Source organism: Arvicola amphibius, chromosome 6 (genome assembly GCF_903992535.2).
Source record: "Arvicola amphibius chromosome 6, mArvAmp1.2, whole genome shotgun sequence".
NCBI classification, from domain to species: domain Eukaryota; kingdom Metazoa; phylum Chordata; class Mammalia; order Rodentia; family Cricetidae; genus Arvicola; species Arvicola amphibius.
The window spans coordinates 113,482,726-113,509,145 of record NC_052052.2 but is presented as its reverse complement, the minus strand read 5'-3'; the positions used below and the strand labels follow the sequence as shown (position 1 = coordinate 113,509,145).

The window sequence follows — 26,420 nt, the reverse complement described above, 5'->3', positions numbered from 1 at the left end:
AATGAGACCTGTTGAAGAATGCCCATGCAACTCTGTGTTCTTTGATTGTTAGGACTAGCCACATCAAGAACGGAGCCTGCTTCCTTTTGTTTCGTATGGTAATTAGCCTCTTTCAGATAGTGTGACTAAACCTTTAGTTTCACATTTTCAATTTATTTTTCTAAATTCAACAGACCCTGCATATTTGGCGACCTGTCGGGACATGGGCATTTTGATTAGTTGTTATTTTCAGTTAAGCATCAGATACTGTGGATGAGAGACAAGCACAGTGAGCTCCACCACGTGAGACTGTGCACCCCGTCCCCGCAGTATATCAGCACTCCCTTTGTAATCTGTAAAATCAGGACAAAACACAGGTTTGTCTGTTTGAAATATTAAGCTGCTGTTGGTGTGGGGCACTCAGCTTACAAAAGACACTGTTCCTTAAATTGTAGTTTTAAATGAAAGATAATACTAGACCTGGGATTGGCTTTGGGCATAATTCACTTTGGAGGTGTTTACTATCAGATCACCTTAAGGTATCTCTGACTATTGATAATACATAGGAGAGAATCCAAGTTTTAAAGAAGTAAATTTCTAGGTATTTTCTCTCTTGTTTTAACACATTAAATGTCTTAAATTGTTTATAATGCCTAACTTGTGATGGACTTTTAGTTTCAATTTTGTTGTTAGTTATTGAAGATATTGACAAAATGTCATACGAAATTATTTTGTATTTTTTGTAGGACTGGGAAACAGAAACTCATGACTGGTATTGTTTTGAATGCCATTTGCCTGGAGAGGTGTTGATATGTGACCTGTGTTTTCGTGTGTATCATTCCAAGTGTTTGTCTGATGAGTTCAGGCTTAGAGACAGCAGTAGTCACTGGCAGTGCCCAGTTTGCAGGGTGAGTACCTATGAGCTTTCATGTGCTGGTTAGAGGGTTGAAATTTATGAATATAGTGTCACCAAGATACCCCAGGTGGTCTTGCAAGGTGAATGATCCATCCTGGAGGGTGGGGGTTACCTGCTGGAATGACCATGACAAATGAGCAGCACTCATAAATGCACACACAGAGCATCCCCATCTTTCAGGCTTCACATTTTAGAGAATTTAAATCACATGGAAATACTTCTCTTCACATATTTTATACCTATTTCTAGATTATGTAACTGCTTTAAGGACAGCTTTTCAATGAACTGCTTGCCACACTGAGGTCCATTTAATATTGACTTTGTAATTTGTGGCAGAGTTGATGCTACTGAGAACACACATGGGCAGAAGGCACAGTGTTGGGAGTGTTCTTGACGAGCTTCCCGTGTTTAGCCATGGAAGTTGCTTTTGTTTCTGTCATCATGACTTAGTTTATTTTTTGCTTATATTTTATGTGGAAGGTGGTTGGATGGGGCATTTGCACATTAAGAATTCTAATTACCTAAAGTCAAATGCATTGTGCGGTTGGTAAAATACATATTTGCAAAATAATTTTCAGTGATTTTTCTCACTGAAGAATATGCATGCTGTGAGGTTGTAGTGTGTCTGTATATGAGCGATGTGTGCTGACAAAATGCTACATTTTCCAGGGCACTGAAGGCAATGGTACAAACACTATGGTTTTATAATTTGTGTTACTCAGGTACTTAGCTGGAGCCATCATCGTAGGTCCCACTTACCCATGAATACAGATTTTGAGTATGTCTTAAATAATACTTTAGTAATTTAAATGTTTAATTTCTCAAAATTTCATTTTTATTATTTTCTCCCCTTCAACATCAGTCAAAGATTTCATCTGGGCATGATCAGCAAATGTCCAGGCCCATCCTAATCTTCCATAGAACAGTGTTGTTGGTTACCTTAGCCCACTTGGTGCAGCATTTCCTTAGTAACTGAGATCTTGATTACCTGAACACCTAGAGTTTTCTTACTAAATGAGGCCTTGAATTACTTGAGCCCGCATCACCTAGGTGTTGCTTTGTGACTGAAGGCTTGAATTAAATGAACCTACTCTACCTAGTCCTCCCTTGGGAACCGAGGTCTTGATTACCTGAGCCCACTTAGCTTAAGAAGTAGACAGAAGACAATTAGGATAGCATTAGAAACCTGTTTCATGGTGAATTATTGGGAAATATGAGAAACTATCAAAAAATCTGACGATATCAGTGTTAAAGCTGAGGTTGTAGATTTCTTCTAGATCTTCAACAGCACATGATGTCCACACGGAATTGGTCCAGGCATGGCCTCAGGTCACTACTCTGAGCAGTGGCTGGTGTCACTTGTGTTCTGTTTTCATAGAGTTGGATCATGCCTCTTAAAAGCAAATCTATCTCTTATATTCTCGAAAATAAAAAACTTGGTCTCTCCAGGGGAAGAGCTGGGCCTGGTGGCACAGGCCTCTAATCCCGGCTACTCGGAACTGCTTTGGCTATGGAGTAAGCTCAGGGCCAAACTAGGAGAATCAGAGAGGCCCTATCTGCAAAAACAAGCAAACAAAAAATGAAGATTTTATATATATATATATATATATATATATATATATATATATATATATATATATAATATCTCAGCAACAGATTACTGAGCAGTTTTCCAAGCATGTGTGAGTGCCCAGATTCAGTCCTTTGTACCCAGTCTCTAGAAGAGGGAAATTGAAAGCACCCAACAGTAAAGACAGGAAGTGGAGACAGCACTCATACCTTCAAGGTTTTATAGTTAATGTGCAGTTCCTAGGTTCATAGTAAGGAATTTAAGAAAAGCACTGGGAGTTTTGAGGCAGGGTGATCGCAGTGAGGGTTTTGTATTATTTATATTTATTTGCATTATTTGCATATTTATATATAGAAAAGCAATCCTACTTTGAAGAAAATAGTATGTATGAAGTTCTGTTTCTTGTCCACAGTTGCTCTGTTGTGCTATAATTAGTTTTTTGTTCGTTTTTTGTTTTATTTTTCAATATTTCATTGTCAGTTGACTCAAATGCATGGCCACTTCATCCCATTTTTTTCTTTTGTTTTTCCTCGTTCAGTTTGGATATGTTTATGATACAAGGTACTTATGGAAATGATACTGTAAGTTACACAAAAACCTAAATTATGTATAGATAGTATAGTCTGTGAACTAGTCTTCAACAAGACTCAGAAAGCCTGTGTTTGGGACTGAATGTGGGGAATTTTACCTTCATCTCTGAAGCCGCCCAAGAAATCATTTGTAAGTTAGGTCTGTTCTATTGTTTTAATAGTTATGGTCAGGAAAAAGATAATTGTTACTGATTCTTTTTCTAGTATGAAAAGAAATAATAACAAAGTTGTAATGGAATTTTAAATGTGTATCAGGTAGAATTTTTGGTTAATTTAGGTTTTAAAACAAAACAAATTATAGTAAAATCCTTCTTTAACAAATGAGTGTTTAGACTGAAATATTCCTGGACTAAAGGAGTTTGGGGTTCACAGACTAACACTCTAGAACTATGGTTCTAATTATAAATCAACTTTTCCAGTCTTTTTTTCCCTCCATGGAATGTTAGATAATTACATAGGATAATTGTTATACAAACAAAGAATCTTGTAGAGAAGAACCTTATAGTCAGGCCAAAACAGCACACAGAAACCAATCATTACTACAAAAATAAAGTGTAAAGCAAACATGTCCTAATAAGTGGTCGATCTCTGAAGACGTTCTTCGTTTTAGACACTGCTGAGAATAGGCTCTCTCCGCCCCAGCTGTGCTGTCACACCCGCCACATTGATCTCAGGTCTGGAATCTGAGAAGACAATGTGCACCTTCTCAGTCAGAGCAGCTTTACCAGTGTTCATGCTTAACTTAGGAATTTTACATTGCCAAGAATGAGCCTTTAGAATGTCTGCTCTACACTTTGCAGAAATAGCCAGTTGATTTTTAAAGAGTAGCCCATGAATGTCTGTCTAATTAGATTTTACTTTGGGAAAAATATCCTCACTGTCTAGTTTTATATTCTTGTTCCTATGAGCTTATTAATTTAGAAGGTATTTTAAAATCATTTTTAAAAACTTTGTTGTACAGTATCCAAGTAAAATAAGAAAAGCAAATTCACAGAATTCCTTTTCTGTATGTAAATATTCTTCAGACTTCTTATGTTGTGCGTATGTGTTTGTGTGTGTACATTGTGCACACTATGGATACAGGCAGCTGTGAAGCCACACGTCTCTCACCTGACTACTTCTTATAAGTGTGTGTTCACGCGCCGCCCATCTTCTTACACAGATGACATTCACAGCACTGTGTGAAATCATGCCCAGTTTCAGCTTCTGAACACTGCATTCACTATTTCTTCATGAAGCTGGTTTACATTTTATTTTCATGAAATGATCATAAATTTACCAAGCAAAACTTTAAAAAAATATCCTTTTTTGAAAACTCTATTGAAGATTTTACTTACATAAAGGAAGTAACTTTAAAACACATGGAACATGGAAAGTTCATGGTACTTTCCATAAAGCATTTGTATGTGTGTATACATGATCCTGTCTGCTCACTTTTGTCAGGATGAGTTCACTGAGTGCAATTCTTTTTTTTTTTTTTTTTTTTTTTTTGGTTTTTCGAGACAGGGTTTCTCTGTGTAGATTTGGAGCCTGTCCTGGAACTAGCTCTTGTAGACCAGGCTGGCCTCGAACTCAGAGATCCGCCTGCCTCTGCCTCCCCAGTGCTGGGATTAAAGGCGTGCGCCACCATCGCCCGGCTATGACTGCAATTCTTAAATCTGACAGTTATGAACATTTATATTATTTGCTAAAACAACAACTTACCCTTCAAAGAGTGTACCCATTTACATCACAGCCCATGGCAACAGTTTTTATTGACCATTTGGTTTTTGTCAGATGTCTTGTTTACACTTCACTTTATTTTTATATATAGTTTCCAAATTACAAACTCCTCTTTGGTATCATAGTCTCTGTCTCTGTCTCTCTCTCTCTCTCTCTCTCTCTCTCTCTCTCTCTCTCTCTCTCTCTCTCTCTCTCTCCCTCTCTCTCCCTCTCCCCCCCTCTGTGTGTGTGTGTGTGTCTGTCTGTCTGTCTGTGTGTGCACTGCATTCTTGTTAGTCCATAGGCTTTTGGGATCAGACTCACAGGACTGTCATAGTGACACCCGTGACATTGTTCTTGGACTGAGAGATCTGGGAGTCATCAGACTAAAATCAGCATCTATGGTTACAGTCAGCTTTCCAATCTATTTTTTTCTCTGAAAGTTTGGAAAAAGATACAGGATAGTTAGATACACTAATAAGGAGCTTTTGAGTATTGTTTAATATATTGTCAAGGTGGTTTGTCATTAAAAACTCCACAACTGCCTGCTAGGGTGGCACCACACTGCCTTTTGGCATAGTGTTCCCTGTCACTCTGCCATGGCGGTAGTGGTCTCTGGTGCTGCCCGGTATGAGCCTCCACCACCATGTGACTCTGACCACCAGAGCAGACATTCATATTATGAACCCTGTACAGCCCCAATGTGAAATGTCACCTATCTCAGAATGGCCTGGCCTCTGTCTCCCCATCAGAGTCTGTTACTTTAAGAATTCTAAAGGAATGGTCTAAGGAATGGTCTGTACAGACCCTCCTTCCCATTGTACAGATTCTGTAGCAAGTCATGTTTGTGAGAGCAGTGACTTTAATATCTGAGAGTGTGACATTTGCTCTCTGTCTAATACCCCATAGAACATCAGGAAATTAATGAGGGAAGCAGTACCATAAAGCAAGTAAACTTATTTTTTTCAGACAGTTGGTATGTACCAGTGAATGATCGAGACAGGGCTTCGGAGGGGCCCTGTCTTCCCTCCTCCTTCAATAAGATCATCCTCCTATGAGTGCATTTTGTTTTATCTTGTTTTTAGGTTTTTTTTTTTTTACTTGGAGGAGTTATAGATTCATGTTAGTGCCACAGTTTAAATTCATACACAGTTTTCATCTGTGAACTATAACATGCCATTGGCAGCAGTTAGGATATCAAGTGTGTTCCATGTTTGCATAGTCAATAAATATCAGGAAGAGAGTAATTAGAAGTCATGGTGAGCTCCTTGTTCTCTCTGTATCTGGGCCTCAGATGGAATATTGCTCGGAGATTTTGCCCACAAGGAATAATATCAATGCCACTTGATTTCATCACATCATCTGACTCCATTCTGCATCTCTTTACATCTCATGTAGTGCTCGTGCACACACATACTACATATATACATACTACTACTAACACACACACACACACACACCAGACACCACAACACACCAGGCATATCAGACACCACATATATCGCACAATACTTTTGAATGAAAGGATCCACTTAAGGAATGAAAGATAAGATTGTTACAGTATATCCTTTAAAAAACCTGGAAAATAGTCATTCCTTCCCAGATATTTGTGTGGCATTTTTCTCTGTGAAAAATTTATACTTGTATATGAATTGCATGATAAATGAATGTAGCTCAGTAGTAAATTATGGAATCATAGGAAATACAGATAACAAAACTAAAAAGCTGAATGTTGGAGAATATTATTATTATTTAATGTCTTGGGTCTGGGTTATAAAGTTCTCTTGAGTTTGTAGCATGTGACTCCCTTACCCTTGGCCTTACCTCTAAAAAGTCCACTGAGATCTGAGAAAGCTCCTTCCAAGGCCTCCAGCCTATGGGAATGGCTTTTAAAGTCTCCCTGAAACCACAGCTTCTTCTTAACATGCACAGAAGGGACAGATTTTACCAAACAACCAAAAAACTTTAGAAGTGAACATATTAATGGGCTAGAGATATGGCTCAGTGCTTCAGAGCATACTGTTCTTTCAGAGGACCATGTTCAATTCCCAGTACTCACCCAGGTAGATCATAGCCACTTGCAATTCCAGATCCAGGGCACCTGTTGTCTTTGGCTTTCTCAGGCACCAGCCTTTTAATATTAACTTTTAAGACCTGTATCAAACCCCTGTTGCTTTTTCTGTCCCATATGGGTTGCAGTGTACTCATCAGGCAGATGGAAGGACCAAAGGGACATAGCTTGTCCACTATTAAAACTGGCCACAGAGCATCTATATGGAGGAGCATTAGGGATCCACTGACTGCTCAGGTAGCTGGTGTGGGAGTAAGCCACAATGCCAGCAGTGTCGAAGCCTGTGAACACTGTCTCACAGGAAGAGCTGGGAGTTGCATCTGTACCTCTTGCATGTGTTGGGGACATGGATAGTATAGTGTTTCCTGATTCCTGAAGAAGAATGATATGCAGTTAATGCTCACAGTGAAATGAGATCAAATGATAAATGAAAGTGGTTTATGTACAAATACCTTTTTGTGTATCTGCTTTGAAATAGCCACTTTTGTTCTTTGGTCAGTCCACTTTTATTAATATGGGCAGTTTATTAATATCTTCACCCTAAAGTAAATAAATACCTTTGCTTTCAAGCTCCATATTAATAAATATAGAATGGAGATTTGACTTTTAAGTAAATTTTTAATGGTAAATAATCATAATACTGAAAATAATGAACATTGATCATATTTTTGTTTTTAAAGACACCTACATCCTATAAATTTAATTAAAACAAGTAGAAAATTACTTTTAACATGGTGCTGCCTGAACCATATACTGTCATCAGGTGACCTTGTTGCTTGGTATGGGCTTAGCTATACAAAAAAGCAATAGGAACTCTGAAAAAGGAAGAAGCTGTTCAGATTAAGTCCAACACAGAACTGTAAAATCCTGCATATAGTTATCTAATCACTATAGAAGCTACCTAAGCCCACCCTGGTAAGAAAAGACGTTGCATGATTTGTATATTGTATTTCCATGGTAAATGTAACAGTGTTACAGTAAACAGGCTTGGAAATGAGTGGTGAGCACTGTGTCATGTCTTGGGCAACAGGGTATTAGATTCTTGTTACTTCTCTTCCAAAGTCTGGTTAGCACTTAACTTTATTATAGTTTTTTTAGATTATTTTTATTTAGTACATGTGGATGTTTTGCCTGCATGTATGTCTGTACATCACATGCATGCCTAGAACTCACAGAGGTCAGATACCCAAAACTTGATTTACAGATGGTTGTGAGCCATCATGTGGGTCCTTGGAATCAAACCCAGGTTTGATTTCTACAAAGATAAGAACTCTTAATAAGTAAAACCACTGAGCGCCATGAAGCTTATTATAACGCTCAGGATCTAAAAAGGAACTCTTAGGCTGATTCCTATACAGATGGGTACAATCTTAAGCAAAACTTATTTAGTGTTTGTAGTATTGAGGTACAGAAAGTACGTAATTTCCTCTTGTCCACAGTATAAAATACGTGCTGTGGGGTGGGATGGATGTGGAGCTATGCAGGCAAAGGTCTCACTGTCTGGATGCCTCCGTCTTAAGCACAGAACAGGTGTAGTGTATGCCTTGGCTAGAACAGAAAGAGAGGGCTGGCAAGAGGGCTCAGTGGTCAAGCTAAGGGACCTGCATTCCATTCCCAGGACTTAACATGGTGCAGGGAGAGAACTAACTTCCGTAAGTTACCCTTCGACCTCTGTATGTGTGTTAGTGCTGTGTTTGATAATTAGGCAGGATTGACCTCTTAAGACATGGGAGAGCCATGTCAATGGAGTCTTATTCACTCTGAAGAGGGCTGAGGCCTGCCCGAGAACAAGTATAATCTTCAAACCAGTGAAGGAGTAGAGAGAGGGAGAGAAAGAGGTGTGTGGGGGGGTGCGATAGGCGGCACTCTGACTTGGCTGTTAATTGTCTGTTGGGTGTTGAATGGGTCAGCAGCACTTGGACTTGGCCAAGGACTGTCTGTTTAATGATTCTGACAGTCATGTTTACGTTAAAAGTGAGACCTCCATGGGTTGGAGTAGCTTTTCCTCAGACTACTCAAAGTCGTGGGTGGCCTGATGGTCACACACTGCAATACTCCGTTGTCCACGCCTCAATAGGCAGTTCTGTCTGTTTCCTACAGGGGTCCCCAGAAGTCTTGCTCTGTAGATTTTTTTTTCCTTTTGGTTTTTGAGACACAAATCTTCCTGTATAGTTCGGGCTGCCCTTCTGGAACTCTTTTTGTAGATTAGGCTTGCCTTGAACTCAAAAAGATCTGTGTCTGCCTCCTAAGTGCTGGAGTTAAAAGGCATGTGCCATCATACCAGCTTCTATGGGTTTCTTTTGTGAAATAGTAAACCTGAAATATACCTGATAATGAAAGAAAGCCTACAAGCCCTTCAGGTGTATAAACATCTGCAGTCCACATTTTATTCTCATACATACCTGGGAGAGGTTCTGTTTCCATGGAGAAGCCCTTCTTTTGTGGAGGGAGATTCCATCACGCTCTGGGTCCAGACACAGCTGTGAGCGCACAACCAGCAGGACTAAATGTGTGCAACAAAAGGCTCAAGAGCAGCTTCAGTATCTAGAACAGAATCCTTGTTTGTCATCAGAAAAGAGGGCTGGGTTTTAAGTAAAAATCATGAACTCCTCAAACTGATCTGGTTTGTCTGTGAAATTCCTTTGGGTCAGCCCCATAGGACCGAGGACCCACAAATGCTTAAAATATAACCAAGCAAATTTTGATGTACACCATGAGAGGACAACACTTTCTTTTAAGAGCAGCAGACCAAAACTGGGTAAGAATTGAAAATACAGACTCAGGGGGACTGTGATATAACATTCAAAAGGAGCTGTTGACGATTCACCACTTTACATTTAGTAGGGCAGCGAGAGGTGAAATTTCAACTGTTGTCCCAGTCTGTGCCTTAATTTTTTTTAATGTCCTTGGGCAGTGGGTCACACTGAGGACAGCATATAGACTGTGAACACCTAAGTCTCATCCTTCAACCAGCTCAATCAGAACCCCAGGAGTGGCTTAGAGACATTGGCAGTTTTCATTTAAGGAAAGATTTTTGTTCGAAGGGCATATACAGGTCCCTGTGTGGCATCTGAGGACCATATGGGGCATGTTTCAGCATAGCTGGCTCTTGTCCCTTCCCATCCTCTGTCACAGGAAAGTTTACTTGTTCTAGAACTTCATATAAATGGACAATGACATTATTTCTAAAGCTTCTAGCTGGTTTTCATGCGATAGACTACAATGGAATGTCTAAACCTGAGGAGATCTCCTCAGGCAGGGGCAAGAGTTTCTTGGTATGATGTATGAAGGTTCTATTGGAAAGTAAGCCACTTAGCTGTTTGTTGTCACAGCCTTCTGGAATAGCCACTTTTCTAGACTCATTAGATCTGCACTTCTAATTGCACTTAAATACTCCAGGCATCTGAGTATTTAAAACAAATTTAAACAGTGTAAGAACTAGTTGTCACCCTCTGTACTACTATGTATTCCAAGAAAGCTCCAGACTCACTCTTTCCCCAGATAATGTTGTGTATGGCTACACAGATCAGTAGCCTTGGTCATACAGATAAAGCCAGAAAGAACTGAACTCAGATTCTGTTTAAGCTAGGTGATGATGAGAGCAAGTTGGAGAATGAGTTCCCTGAACCTCAGTGTGATTTCCATGCTGTTCCAAAGTGTTTTAAAGACAGAAGAATCTAGTGGAGATATTTTAGCTGAATTGGTATTTCAGTTCCATCTGACTTTTGCACATAGGCAGACATTGTATTCTTTTCTTTTGTGCAGCACTGGCATCAAAAGAGCTTAGGTTCAAGCCAACAAAGTGAAGCATACCATTAGTTTATGTTTAGAGCATAGATGAAAGCCAAGGCCACTGTCGCCAGCCAGGTGGCTGCAGACAACCAAACTGGGCTTGAGGAACTCAAAGGAAGGTTCAGAGAGGTCAGGCATTTGATTGGTGCAGGGCTAGGTTCAGTGTTTAGTGAGTGTGTTTTAGTACTACATGAAGGGTTGATTGTGTATTTCCTTGAAATGAGTTACCGACCTATAGACTGTAACCTGGTCAATAGCATTTCAAGACTTCTGTCTGCTATCTGTTGTGTTGTAGATAACTGTATGGACATTTCTCATTTGAGTTCAGCAGTGCTAATGATGTGTCCACAGTGTGTATAGAGCAGACCTGACAGGGCACCTGGATAGCAGCATGCGTTTCCATGCCCCCTTCTTTTTAACGAGTAGACTTGTTTTCCTGCATGCTGGGAGAAAAGCACCGTCTCACCCTCCTCCCCCGCGTATCTAACCACTGTCCGTCTGTTGTGTTAGATGATGGCACAGGCCATAGGGCTGAGGGGAAACATGGAGTGTGCTTCCACTTTGCCAAAGAGTCCAGGTGAGAAATGCACATGGAAGGCAAGCTAGGTCTTAAATGGTAAATGTTGAGCGAAGGATGATACAGGCCTATAATACCAGCACTCAGCCAGATGAGTTCACTGCCAGGCTAGTATATAGCAAGTTCCAGGCCAACCTTGTCTATATAATGAGACCCTATTTCAAAAAATGAAAGAATTATCTGAGATTGCTTCTAGATAGTAAATTGTCAACTTTTTACTAGATATATTAATATGCATAAGTAATGAATCTGAAATGTTTTCCTCTCCATGCTTAGCCTATTAAAATGACTTTCTCTGTGTGAATAACTTCCTGTGTGTAAAAGTTTCTAATAGAAATGATATTAACTGTGAAAATCATGTGACTGAAAAGTTGTGACATCCATTAAAACTAGAGCTAGCCCCATTCATCTCTCTGTAGTGTGATGTAACAAAGCCATCTTTGGCCTGGCATGTGCCTTCATCCTGACAGAGGGACATTTGTCCTAGTTTCTTGAATGTCTAGAAATGACATGAAATGTGAAATCCAGTCTTCTTGAGAGATGAATCAAATAATCTAATCAGTAATAATTTCCATTTCCACTAATCTGGCATATTGCATGAAAAGCAGATAGGTTAGTGTACCCTCCATGTACAGGTTAAAGTTTGAACAAAACTATCAATTTAGAGTGTTTCCTAAAAGACTTTAACCACTGGTCTTTAGTAAACTTAGAGATTCTCTGTTACATAATTATATCCCCCTTTCAGAATGCTTTGAAGTTTTAAAATATCAAAAGAGATAAAATTTTCATTTTTTAGTCAATATGTACTACATATTTCCAATGTCCTCCTCACTGAAGAGAAATACTACTTATGTTTGCAGACACACAGACTATCTAACCAAGTATTTGATCCAGTCCATTTTACTTTCTGCCTTTTAAATATGGTCACATGGATGATAGTCTTGTTTGGCCTCTTCTTTCTTCCCCAGAGCGTTAAGAAGAAGCATTCAAACAAGCAGGAGATGGGCACCTACCTGAGGTTCATTGTCTCCCGCATGAAGGAGAGGGTGAGTGCTGCTGGGTCCCCAACATCTTGCCAGGCTTGCTTTCTCTCCCACTGTGGTTCTCAGGTTCTGTGGGCATATTTGGTCTTAAGGTCTCAGTCGGCTGTCCAGACTGGACTTGAATTTGTGAACCTCTTGCCTCAGCCTCCTGAGTGCTGGGATTATAGTCCTGTACTACCAAATTTGGTTGCTGTTTTATTCATTTTCTAGAACAAATGTTTTTGTATTGGACTGGGCTTTGTCTTATGTTTGATACAAGCATTGAATTGACTACATTCAATTAAGGCACAATTTAAAAGTTAATTTATCAAATGAACATTTGCATTGGCTATTGCTATTTAAAATGAAGTGGCATTTCTCAAATAGCTGTTCTGTCAAACGTTGAAGAATGCACATTACATTAACTATACATTCTCCATTAATTATGATGGACGTTTTGTACGATTATAAAATACGTTGAGCTTCAGGAATTGATGTTTTATTTGTCCCTTTATGTATTTAACAACCCTTTAGGCTATAGACCTTAATAAAAAGGGAAAGGACAGTAAGCATCCGATGTACCGGAGGCTGGTCCATTCAGCTGTTGATGTCCCTACCATACAAGAGGTAACTTGGCTCCTTTTATTTCCACTTCCATGTGTCTTTAACTACCAAGTTAGAGGGGAAGTAGCATGCACAGTGGTGGTGGCTGTGGTGTGATGGTATGTTGTGCATTCGTGCCTTTAACTGTCACACAGTCTAATGCAAATTTAAAAGACCCGACTTTTAACCTTACAGCTAGAATCTTGATATTTGTTGATTACAGGAAGCAGAGCAGCTTGACATTTTGTATGTAAAGTACCGATTTCTAACATGAGTTTCTATTTTAGCAGTGTGCTTGGGAGTTTTAGGTAAAACTTAGGGTGTAGACTAGATTTAGTGTCTTGGGAAACCATAAAAACAAAATTAGGGTTAAATCTAAAAGAAGTAATTCTATTATGTATATTTTAGTAATTTTTGAGAATTGCAAACTGAGTTTTGACCACCTTCTACCCAAACTCCTCAGATTCAAGCCCTCTTTCTGTCTACCTACCCAACTTTATAGTCTTTTTTTTTAAACCCATCAAGTCCAATTTGTGCTGCCCTTATATCTCAGGTTTTGGTCTTGTCTTTGTGCTGCATTATAAGGCATGAGGATCTAAAGATTACCCCCCGCCACACACACATACACCCAGTGCTTGGGCTCCTCTAGTGCCTTCCAGCCAAAACCCTCTAGACCCACTGCCATCATTCTTCCCTGAGGCTTCTAGATCCTGCCAGCTCCCTGTAAAATGAGCTGATGCTAGCTGGGTTAATGCCTTGACCTTGAATAATATGAGCAGAAGTCCTGAAAGGAGAGTTAACAGAAAGACAAGATTTTTATGATATTACCAATTTAAAATCCAAAATATGAGTCATGGTTCAGAACAGAACTCAACAGGAAGCGCTTTGGGGGCTACTGTAAGGAGATACTTAAGTCTGGGCAAGGCCTTGTACATGTTCAGTGTCTGGTGTACCCCAGCCCTACAGAGGCAGGAATGCTGGGAGGGAAGTCAGGCATCAAAGCTTGAACATAATTTCCTGTAGGGTATGTAGGTAATGACCTAAGAGAAGTGGGAATTTTCACTGAAGGAAAGGCAGTTGAACTAGAGCTATACAGGAAAGAAGCTGCATGAGCAGGGATAAAGTACATGGGAGGGGGCATGGGCTGTGAGCATTCATTTGCGGCCTTAGACTTGCTAACCATCTTTCTGCCAAAATCACTGGGACTCCTGCTATTCCCAGATAGCTTAGCTATATACACACTACTTGAAAAAGTTTAAGCTTCCTGCAAGGGAGAAAAACGCTCTGAAAATTATTCTGTTACTCTCTTTGGCCACAAACAGCAGAGCTGTACTTTGAAGGAGTCTTTTTTTGGGTTTCATCAATGTAGAGAAAGCTGTGCGTTGCCTTGGTCTGTAGAGGAACTCCCAAAGCTCCACTGCGAACCAGTGCCTGTGCCTTTCTTAGAGCAGTGTCCTCAGCCTGCGGGTTGTGGGTCAGATGTCTACATTACAATTCATAACAGTAGCAAAATTACAGCTAAGAAATAGCCATGAAATAATTTTATGGTTGGGGGTCAACACATCATAAGGAACTGTATAAAAAGGTTATAGCATTAGAAAGGTTGAGAGCCACCGTCTTAGAGGTTTGGTGAATATTGTGGAGGCTAACAGCTCCTTTTTCTGGTCTTCATCCAGCTGTTAGAAAGATGGCAGGCATGTGTGGTCCTGCTCTCATCTGAGCATTTTCTGACAAAGCTCAGCAGCAGCTGCCACCACTGCTGCAGATGAAGTGTGGCAGCTGTGAAGGCCATTGTGGGGAGTTAACACAGCGGGCACACTACTATTTGTGGCACTGTCACTTATGTTGGGGACAACAGCAGGAGTCCTGATGTCAACTGGACAGATTCTGTTCTTCTCAAGTCCTGTCACTCACAACACATTTGTCCTTCTGTCTTTTACCCCCACAGAAAGTGAACGAGGGAAAATACCGGAGTTATGAGGAATTCAAAGCTGATGCACAGCTGCTTCTCCACAACACAGTGATTTTCTATGGAGGTTCAATCCTTTTTCTCTTTTGTATACAGTCTTGAAAATGTTAAATTCCATGTTGAGAATATCTGTCACGGTTCCTTGTAGTTCATGCATGAGTAATGATGTTGGAATTTAAACTGATGGCGGCTTGCTGGTGTGGCCTACAGAGCTGATGACCAGCGGTGTGGAGAAAACACTTTCACTGTTTCGTAAATGGTGCTGAGAATGAGGGGCTAGTCCAGGGCTCTGTGCATGCTGATGAAGCACTCTACCTCTGAGCTATATCTTCAGTGAAATGTATTCTTTAGGTTCACGTGCTTTATCTTAGCTAAGAGGTTAGAAAGTATCATTAATTCTGATACTTTCCCACTAAGATCTCATTCTTAAAGTCAAGAGGTCATTCTCTACCTAGAGAATTAGTGGTTGTATGAAATGTAAAACTGAAAGTTGACTGTAGGATTTATTTTGTCTCTTGAACATGACATAAAATGTGTGTTTTGATGAATGTGTCTCCATTTGGTAAACTGAAATGACAATAGGGTCACTTGACTTGATGGTGGCAGTTTCTAGAGTACTGATGATGAGTTGTGTTTGTCTTCAATTACAGCAGACAGTGAGCAAGCGGACATTGCGAGGATGTTATATAAGGACACGTGTCATGAGGTACTTACCATTCACACCTAATAATTAAACTTCTTTTAGTCTAAATTTAGATAAGGCTTCTGTCTTTCCTTGCTACATTTTAATTATGGCATCTGCTTTAAATTTAATTTGATTTTCATGTTTGCCATACATGGAAAGTAAGTAAACAAAATATTTCTGTAACAGGTGACTAAGGATATGGTGGCAGATTTAGCTAGTAACTTTGAAGCACTGCTCGTTGCTGATGTGAGATGAGAAGAAACTGCACTCTGCAGCCAGAGTCACAGCTTGGATTGAGGGTTCACGTGTGCCTTCTATTAGACCCAGTTGAGGCAGAGAACAAAGTTCATATGCATATAGTAAATGAATCACCTGCAAATATTAGTTTTGTAAAAATTCTCATATAAGAAGTGTAATTTCTTCAGTTCATTTCAAATTTGATTTTTCCTTTTTAATTATTAAACAATCTTTTATTGAATGTCTCCAGTGTGCCAGACAGTGTGATAGGAGTGGAGTGGTGATGGAGGTGTAGACTCCAGTGTATAGAAAGCTGCCTTCTGAAGAGAGGGTGACAACAGGAAACAACGCAAGTGGCCTTTACAGTGATGAAGAAAACAGTGTGCAAGCGAGGGATGGCAGTGGGCACAGCAAGGGAAGGGGTACTGTCACCCTTGCATGTCTTCCACAGTCATGGCAGGACCTTCTGTCATCCTAGAGGATTTCAAGTGTAGTAGGTTAAGTCAGGACCTGACTGAGAGCTGCCTGTCAGTCCCACGCAGCCACACTGGCTGCTGTATGGCTCAGACCATTGCTTTGCTTTTCAGCTGGATGAGCTGCAGCTTTGCAAGAACTGCTTCTATCTATCAAACGCACGGCCCGACAACTGGTTCTGCTATCCTTGCGTATGTGGAATTTTGTCATTTTCATTGATAGAGTACCATTTGGATCACAGTTACTTCCTGTTTACTTAGAGATGATAATACCTGTGAAATACATTTCTTTACATCATAGTACCCGTGGCCTTAAATACTTACAAATGAAACATGAGAAAATAACAATAATTGCTTTTCAGTTCTGAATGAATTTCAAACGTAGTTCTTAGTAAGACCGCACATGGCGTCCTTTGATGGACAAGAGAGTGAGACTTTGCTTTGCCTCTCATTTTCAACAGGAGACCCATGGCTTTGCTATGTCTGTAGCTCCATCATCTCCCCTGGCTATTTGAGGGTATCCCATGACACTGACATTGGGTGGACTTAGGAGGCCTCATAATCAGAAAGTATGTGTGGGGCCTCAAACTCTTCTCTCCTAACAAACACCCAGGTGATGCTGGGTGCAGAAGAAAAGTCAGGGCACTGTGTTTACTACTGTCATGCACAGGGCCCTTGACTACAGAGGCAACTGTACTCTAGTTCCTGTCTCATCAGCAAATAGTCCATAATTCTACTTTCTCTTAAGCTTATTAATTGTTTATAGTGATGGCAAAAGGAAAACAAAACACCTGTGTTTCAGAGTTAAAAGGAAATATCCAGATGGATTGTGTCTTTCTTAATCCATGCTTCTCTATTTAAAAAGTCATTCAATCAATATTAAATAACATTTCATTTTCAGATACCTAATCATGAGCTGGTTTGGGCTAAAATGAAAGGTTTTGGGTTTTGGCCAGCCAAAGTCATGCAGAAAGAAGACAATCAAGTTGATGTCCGCTTCTTTGGCCACCACCACCAGAGGTAATTCTCAAACTCATGCAATAGCAAGAGCTACGCTTATGCATGTGTACTGACTGCTGCTAGAGACAGTGGGTGCTGTGTTTATTTCAAATTCAACATGTGCCTGTAGCTGGGAATAATTTATGCAAGTTTTCTAATATCACTGAAAACAGTGGAGTGCTTGGTCCTCAGGTGTAAACCCTGTGCTGAGATTGAACCCATCATGCAGGGTGTGGATCCACAGACACGCATGTCCATCCCACACTGTAAAGATGTCTGGCATTTGTGTCTCCTCTGAGGCCCTATTAATAGGCAAAAATAATTAACTTGGGATTAGAGAGCATCAGTCTAAGAATGTGGACAAGCACAGTAAGTAGTAGAGGAGAGGGACCAATTACAAAGCATCGTCTTTACTCCTGGACTTCAAAACTTATATATGTAGAATACATAAAGTCTATATATTCTAAAAAAAAAGCTGACTATAAAATCACTTCATATATTTCATAGAAAGATACCAACCCATAGGATGGCACACTTGTTATACTCTTCTCAGTGTGAGTTAAGGCCCCAGTGACGCTGAACATTAAAAATTAGGATATAACAGTATTGTCATAAAGTGTTGTCAGCATTAGTTTGGATTGGAAAAGTGAATTCAACTTTTGAGACGTACCGTTGGACTCAGGTTAATGAGTCCAGTGATAAAGCCAGAAAAGTTTCTCTAACACAGATATTAAAGGAATGGGAGTCATGCTACAAGTCAGCTGTGCATGTGCTCTGAACATCTCCTTAGATCATAGTGTCTGGGCATAGGGCGGTATTGTATGAGAAGCTTCAAAGCAAAGGACTGTATTTTTCTCTCCTAGTTTATAGTTTGTCCTATATCCTGTGAGTATTTAAATGCCTGTTTTCTCATTCATATAGACACACCTAGCAGACACTGTTGTTATGTTAAGAAAAACTAATGACACAATGCACAAGGTTAATGCATTTTAGCTTTTGATGAATAAATGGATAAGTTTTAGCATGAAAGGCTTCTTGCATCATATCTAGTTAGTTTCATGTTCTCACAAGAGGGCACTGTCCACATGCCAGTAGGGTAAGTCAGTGTCTGTTAGTGTTTGTCCAAGTCTCTGCACCAACTCTGTCATCCAGATACACTAGCCAGGCTCTCTGAGCTTTGGGAAAGTTGTGACCTCACTCCTCGTGCATGCTTGATACAGACATAAGCATAGCACCTAGCTGGCAGTGGCAGTATTCAAAGTGATGATTATAAAGCTAATATAGGGAGAATGGGGGAGGAGAATGTTTTTGAACTTCCAGATAGATAGGTCTCTCTGCTATTCCATCATGTAATGCAGAATTATTGATCTGGATAGAATATGACATGATTGCTTAGGGGACACAGTAAAAATTCTCTTTTATTAGATTATTTTATGTATTGAAAATAAACAGATTGTAATCATGAATTAAGCACTAGAAAACTATGGCTCATGAGGAGGTATTAGTTGTTAGTTTTGAGAAATGTGTTTTTGATAATATATTGTATTACACATAGGAGGCAGAAATATTAAGCAAATCATTTTGAACTCACGCCACTTAGACTGAGGCTGACTTAGCATGCAGGAGAGGCCAGCTGTTGCCTGCATATAGATCTGCAGCAGTAGATCTGTCTAGGATCTGCAAGGTGATCAGTTGTTTTGGACCACTCAGCTTCTTTAAGGCAGCCAGACCTTTTGATGGAGCCAGCAAAAAAGACATTGGATAAGTAGTAAGTCACAGAATCAGTTCATCCATCTTCACGTTATTAAACTAGCCTTAATTGTAGAATGTCTTTACTTCTTATTGTTTTTTTAATAGCTCAGAGTACTCAGTGTTAATTTAAACTGACACCTATGCATGGAAATGTTTTAAATTCTGTTAAGAATGTAAGGGAAGGGGCATCTATTCTGGTAGGTGATCAGCCCACTCTTTCTGCATACCTTGCCACAGGATCCTCACTGAAGCAGCAAACTTACATTTTTACTGACTGTCCCTGTGCAACAAGAGCACATGACTTCCATGTTCTACATCTCCTTTACCCTTGTCACCTCTTATCTTTAGCCTAGTCATAAATGCAGAGATGCTATGTATCAGGAACATACATCACATGCTTTCAGGTACCAGTCAGTGTATGTGTATGCACTCATGTACTCACACACACACACACACACACACACACACACACACACACACACACTCCTGTTCGTTACTTTCAAATCTCTGGTACATGTTGTAACTCAGAGACACTTCTGAGGGCTTGCATTGTGCTAAAGAATAAAGACCCAGCTTCATGTGTTAATTTGGTTTCTCTAAAGCACAGGGGCATAGCACAAATGTAATTTAGTTAATACTTAGTTAATATCCTCATTGTATATAGATACACACATACACATATATAAAGAAAAATTATGTGCATTTTGAAATGGTTCCATAATGCTGATCAGCATGCAACTGAATGGGTCCTGCTAGTTTACATCATCCAAAACAATAGATATATTTTTAAAAAGACTGATCAATGGTTAACTGAGGTGACTAAAGACAGTGAGCAAGTCACCGTGTCCTGGGAACTGGCTGATCACCTCCCGTCTGTTGGCTAAGAGTTTGTTAAGCCTGAGTGTCAGCCTTTGTCAGGTTGTCGCAGATGCTCTTTACTGTAGGCAGAGCCCACACCACGCTCTGAACCCTCTCCACCACTGTTGCTGTTTCTGACTCCATCTCCCAATACTTTCCATAGGGCCTGGATTCCTTCTGAAAACATTCAGGATATCACGGTCAATGTTCACCGACTGCATGTGAAGCGCAGTATGGGCTGGAAAAAGGCCTGTGATGAGCTGGAACTACACCAGCGGTTCCTCCGTGAAGGCAGGTTCTGGAAGTCCAAGAATGAGGACCGAGGTGAGGAAGAGGCAGAGTCCAGTATCTCGTCCACCAGTAACGAACAGGTGAGTGATGTCTCGGTAAGAAGGTCCTGATTATTCTGCATTTCCAATGCAGAAACCTCCGTATACATGCCTCACTGTCATAAACAGGTTGTGACATCTTCTTTCCCTTTCATACAAACATCTGTAAAGTGCTCTGCACAAGTAAGCACCCCAGTGCAAAGATGTGAGTGGGTAGAAGCGACTTGGAGCCTGACCCAGCCGGTGGGAGGAGAGTAAGTGCACTGCTCGACTCTGCAGGTCCACAGGCTCTTCCATCACCAACCCACAGCAATAACGAAGCAAGTGGCTGCTGAGTGGATGGAAGGACTCCCTTCTACCTGCGGGTCCACTACAAGTATTCTCAGCACAGAGGTATTTCCTAGTGTGCCAAATAATAAGATATTACTTTTATAATGCCCACAGCTGAAGGTCACTCAAGAACCAAGAGCAAAGAAAGGACGACGTAATCAGAGTGTGGAGCCCAAAAAGGAAGTAAGTTGCCCACCTCACAGTGTCCAGGTGGCAATCGAGAGAGGAAAGAGTCTGAAAGTACGGTCAAGACAGTCAAGTAATGTCCGTCAAGTTAAGGCCCAGTCTCCCGACTCGTGTCGTTGTGGACTGCTGCTCGACCAGCACACGAGTGCACAGTCTCCATCCCCAGTAAGCAGCCGAGGAGCAGAGGCCTGGGGAGCGAGCAGGGTGCTGCTGCGTTTCCTGAGAACCTGGTGTTTTTCATGGCAGTATGTACAACAGAGCAGTTATCTGATGAACCAGTCATGCCAGCACTTGAAAACAAGGAGACAATGGTCAAGCTTTCTTTTTGTATGATCTGAGCATGTTTTAAAATTGTAAATCTGGGTACATGCCAGACACATTCAGTGAGGTGTGATTTAGGACTCTAGCAAATCTATTGATAGTTGATAATGATTTTATATTTTGTAAACCAAAAACTTTATTTTAAAAGTAAGATCCATTGTGTTAATATATAGTGAAAATATAAATGAAAATTTTTTTTTAGAATCTTCTTACACTATTAATTGTTTAACTTTTCATTTACTGGTTGTGTTTGGGGAGGATGTATTTAATTGTAAAAAAAAATTAACAAGATACCAGCCTTACTTGCTTGGTAACAGCATTTGTATGTGTGTATGTACACACATGCACATGTGCACACAAACACTAAATTTTTCTCTTAACTGAGTTTGGGTGAGTTACAATGTCCTGTTTTGCTTCTAAACACTTTAGGAACCAGAGCCAGAAACGGAAGCAGTAAGTTCCAGCCAGGAAATCCCCACCATGCCTCAGCCAATTGAGAAGGTGTCAGTGTCAACCCAGACCAAGAAGTTAAGTGCCTCTTCTCCAAGAATGCTGCATCGAAGCACCCAGACGACTAGTGACGGCGTCTGTCAGAGTATGTGCCACGACAAATACACCAAAATTTTTAATGACTTTAAAGACAGGATGAAGTCAGACCACAAGCGTGAAACAGAAAGAGTGGTCCGAGAGGCGCTGGAGAAGGTGAGGCTGTGCACTGTGGGGGGGGGGGGGGGGGGCAGAGGAGATGGAACAGCTTCTCGCAGGAGCGGCTGAGCCAGTATTCCTACTCTGTTCTAACTAGTAATGCTTTCTTGCTAACATCTTTTGTGTGTATTGAAGTAGTGGGGAAAGAGCCTGAGCACAGCAGTAAGGCTTTGCTTACCTGTGTGTCCTGTCTACTGCTGTCTTCATTTCAGCTGCGTTCTGAAATGGAAGAAGAAAAAAGACAAGCGGTAAATAAAGCTGTAGCCAACGTGCAGGGTGAGATGGACAGAAAGTGTAAGCAGGTGAAGGAAAAGTGTAAGGAAGAATTTGTAGAGGAGATCAAGAAGCTAGCGACACAGCACAAGCAGCTCATTTCTCAGACCAAGAAGAAGCAGTGGGTGAGTAGTACACTGTCCCCAGCGCTGCTGGGAAGGTGGTCGGCTGTGGTGAGGTCAGCTCCAACAGAGAAGTGCAGTGTACACAAACAGGGCCCTGAAGAGTAGTTGTGACTCCAGAGCATTCAGGGGGTGTCCTCGAACCCCTCCTGGGCAGAGCTGACACTGTTGTACAAGAGTACAGTTATCTGAAGCTTTCCAAGCAGTGGAGACGACTTTAATCTGGAGATGTTTAATGGTCTTCAAACTGAAAAACTGCACATGTATCCCAAAAAGGGATGTCCTTGTCCCAGACATTTCACATTACAGTAGTTTACAGAAATGCTTCCTTATGCTTACAGTAAGAGCATGGCATTGCTGGGCAATCGCCCTTCCTTCAGTTTGACTGGAAGTGTCATGAGTCCTGGTTCTAAACCTTCCCTCCCCTTGGGATAGAGGCTCCTGCACATAGCCCCATAGCTCTGAGGGAACTACCTAGTGGGAACAATTCTCCCTCATGCTCCTAATCTGGTTTCAATTTAAATAATATTCTATGTAGCATTTCGTGATAATTTTTCCTTTTACCTAGCTTCTATTATAAAGATTCTGTAAATATATGTAAAATTTTCATAAAGTATGTGGTACAAAAAAATTGTTATAAAGACTTAGCAAGAACGACAAGGGCATCCTGGCACATATGCAGAAGCCTGTATAGATAGCTCGGTGGGAAGAACTGCTGGCTGAGGAGACGGGTAGACATAGGCAGGGGTTAAGGTGTGCTCCAGCAAGCTCCAGAAGGCCCAGACACCACATTGGTAATTTCTGTCTTTCATAGGACACTAGATTTATTGAAGACATGATTCTCTTCACCTTCCCAACAGCAATACGGCAGGAGTTGCTATTGTTGATGTAGCAAAATCACAAAACTCAAAATATTAATTTCAACAGAAAGTAAAAACAAATACACAGTCAAGAAGAAAACTGGAAGGTTGAATTTTTAATTTTTTTGAAGACAGGGTTTCTCTGTAGCTTTGGAGCCTGTCCTGGAACTAGCTCTTGTAGACCAGGCTGGCCTCGAACTCACAGAAATCTGCCTGCCTCTGCACTCATAGGCGAGTGTTCTGGACCCTCAGTGTGTCTGTCAGCCCGTGTGAAGAGTACCACTCTATAGTCTGTGGGTTATAAGCTCAGCCTGGTTTTTCCTGCTCATCTTCTTGGCAGGCATCTACAGCCGTGCAGCTGCTAGCTCACCAGCCCTGCTTAAGATTCAAGCTGAACATTTCCCTCCTTCTCCCATGTCTAATGGTCTAGCCTCAACACTAGGCACTTTTGGACCCAGCTGGCCTTTGTGGAAACTTTTAGTAGCAAGAGCTTCCTTCATAGATATGCAGTGGAGGGATGTGACCGGTGGGAGTCAGAGCAGGTAAAGAATGTGAGGGAAGCGCAGCATCAGGAGGAGACAGTTGATGCTGGAGTTAGTGGACTTAGCAAGCCTATAGAGACACAGGTGGGTGCAGTGTGGGGAAGATGCCTGAGCCCTCACTGTTGGTTCCTGTCCTTCCACATAAGCTATGCCAATGCACATCATGTACCTGTGGGCTAGCCTGAGCCAGAGCTTTGTATTTGTAGGCACAGCTTTAGAAACTTAGCCGGCCCTGAGCTGTTGGCCCTGGTCTCACGTGTGCCTCCTGCCCTGCAGTGCTACAACTGTGAGGAGGAGGCCATGTACCACTGCTGCTGGAACACATCCTACTGCTCCATCAAGTGCCAACAGGAGCACTGGCACGCAGAGCACAAGCGCACCTGCCGCCGGAAGAGATGAGCCCGTCCACCACCCTCACACGCAGCGGTTTTTGTTTCCAAGAAGCCAAAATTGTTTAGAATTTGCTTCCCATTTTGCACCAGCCTTTAAACACTTTTCGTGGTGAAATTTTGCACAGTAGTTTAAATCTTTTGTTAATGCTCCTCCGGCATTTTTCGGGGGCTGAAGTAACATCAATGGAGGGTATTACTCTAAATAAATTCTAATTGAAGATTTGTTGCATTTTCAGCAAATTTTAAAACATTTTTAGGTTTTACAGAGATTTTAACCTTTAAACAACAGATCTTAAAACAACAACAACAGGTGAATACGAGTGAGTCTAACAAAGACAGAACAGAGCTGAATGTAAGAGCGGCAGACGCTTCAGAAGAAAACAGACTACCTGGCCACGGCCTGGCCACACGTGACCTTGCTGAGCTGGTTTTGTGCAGCTTGCTCACTGTTCACAGGCATTGCCTGTGGCCGTGCTGGCGGCATGTGATTGAATATAGGGAACAGGGTTGACACAGCAGGGCTAGCCCTGCATATTTTTTCTTAAATAATTCCCAATTGTGTTTTCATTATTTCTTTTCAATATATAACTTTTATAACAAATTATTAGCTTTGATCTTGTAGTTTAAAATTGCAGGGAAACTGGGGTAATCTTTTACTGAGCTGGATCTTAGAGAAAAATGAATATTTAAATTTTAAAGTTTGCACATTTCATCTTTGTCCTGACATGAGTGCTTGTAACAAAATCAGCAGCAAAAACAAAAATCAAAAACCAAAAACTACCTGTACTCAGAACGTGGAATACAGCTGAGGCATGGAGTTTCTTCACTGAACCCTCTCCCTTCCCAGGGCCACCCTAACCTTACTCCCTGTGTCTCCTCGAGTGTGAGTTAGTACTCAGAGAGAGAAAGCACTTACGTGTGACAGAAGCTGTTGTTTGTAGGGAGGGTCATTGCTACTAACGAGCTCCGTCACTGCACACAGTGACTAGTGCATGTTACTTTTCTTGTATTAAAGATGCCGTGATTTGTACAAAGTCTGTATTTTGCGGGATGTCTGGTTAAGAAACATTACCAGTAGGAATGGATCGATAGTTGAATAACATTTTTTATATATACATAGATATATAAAAAACAACCAGGAAAATTAAATTTCTTTAAAACTATCTCACAATTTGTTGTTTTTCCTCCAAGACCGATCAAAGACCAAGCCAAATTCCTACTTTATCCTTTAGTTATTTTTTGAGGTTAGAGAAATAATTTGTAAATATTTATTTAGACCTTTGATATTTATTAAAGCAATTACTCACAACAGAAGTGAAAGAGTCAGGAGAAAAGCCTTTTAAAAAGTTTTCTCCGGTCCATCAGGGTCACTCTAAAGATGAAGGCTAAGGAGTCTTCTGTGAGCCTCCTCCAGCCAGCGCTGATGCTCTTGCAGATGGAGGTAAACAAGTTAATTGACAAACTACTGCCCAATGGAGCACGCTCTTTTGTAGAAACCACCAGTGTCCCATCGACTCCGCCAGGTTATGCAGTAACTTGGCACCACCGCTCCCTCCTCGCTGCCGCGTAACCATCATTGCTGCTGCGCTGCCCTAACCAAGGACACTTGACAGTCTTTGTTTTCAGGTTTTAAAACTTCGATCCACCCCTGTGAGAGCAAGTTATTGTGGGAATATTTTTGGTGTAAAGTCATTCCAGAGTATGTACTATTTACCTGATAGCTGCATGAAACTGAGGTCCCTGTTACTTTGGCTTCTTGTCTCTGTCGACGCGGCTGCACATTTCCAAGTTACTACAGCGTGAAACTGTGTGTTTAAAAAAAAACAAAATTAAAAAAAGACTGTGGCCTGGTTTTGTAAAAGTTTTAGGTAAAATTACAATTGATTGTTTTAGGAATCATTAAAATTTCTGCAATCATAAAGCTATATCAAGGTGTTGAGTTAAGCCACTCTGCACATTGTAAGTACCCATCGTGGCTGTCCAGTTCTATGATGCATTCTGGCATTTTGTAAGCTGCTCTGACTAGCAATATATAGATTTCATTTACTGTGTTAACATTGGTTAATAAATGTATTTAAAAAACAATTCTTGTCCATAAGGCGCTTTAGTTCGGTGTTCTGTGGCAGACACAAACAGCCACACCTACAGGTTGGTCAAGCCATGGGTTGCTTGCAGGGACTATTAAAGCAGTGTGGGCAACTGGGGCAATGGCTCAGCACTTAAGAGCACCGGCTGCTCTTGAAGAAGACCAGAGTGTGATTCCCATATGGCAGCTCACAAGCATCTGTAGCTCCAGTTCTAGGGAACCCAATGTTCTCTTCAGATCTCTGTGGGCACCAGGCATACACACGATGTACATACTATAATACATTCATACACATAAATGTAAAGGAAGAAGATTAAATGTATTCTGTTCAGCTTTTCACCTTAATATTTACCTTGGGTCATTTCTCAGAAAAAGGATGAGGTCATGTACTCATGCCAGTTCTGGAAAATGCTGAGCAGTCAGGGTCACCCTGTTCTCACTTGGGATGGCAGGTGGGTGCCATTTTACCAGTCTGGGGCT

The 26,420-nt window shown here is 40.9% G+C and overlaps 1 protein-coding gene across 12 annotated transcripts in view; it reads left to right on the top strand.

Moving 5' to 3' along the window:
• Zmynd11 (zinc finger MYND-type containing 11) overlaps positions 1-25,939 on the top strand; it is an 88,381-nt gene extending 62,442 nt beyond the window's left edge. For 4 of the 12 annotated variants that reach the window (XM_038332280.1, XM_038332279.1, XM_038332281.1 and 1 more), the window contains exons 4-15: positions 726-887; positions 12,165-12,242; positions 12,753-12,845; positions 14,770-14,857; positions 15,441-15,496; positions 16,300-16,377; positions 17,087-17,205; positions 19,958-20,165; positions 20,568-20,804; positions 21,390-21,662; positions 21,878-22,063; positions 23,739-25,939. In XM_038332280.1, coding sequence (XP_038188208.1) covers positions 726-887; positions 12,165-12,242; positions 12,753-12,845; positions 14,770-14,857; positions 15,441-15,496; positions 16,300-16,377; positions 17,087-17,205; positions 19,958-20,165; positions 20,568-20,804; positions 21,390-21,662; positions 21,878-22,063; positions 23,739-23,861 — 1,701 coding nt within the window. In that variant the 3' untranslated portion in view covers positions 23,862-25,939. Of the gene's footprint in view, positions 1-173; positions 357-725; positions 888-12,164; positions 12,243-12,752; positions 12,846-14,769; positions 14,858-15,440; positions 15,497-16,299; positions 16,378-17,086; positions 17,206-19,957; positions 20,166-20,567; positions 20,805-21,389; positions 21,663-21,877; positions 22,064-23,738 lie in introns of all 12 variants that reach the window. The other 8 variants (XM_038332290.1, XM_038332285.1, XM_038332284.1 and 5 more) reach the window with 8 other exon arrangements.
• Positions 25,940-26,420: the final 481 nt, after the last annotated feature.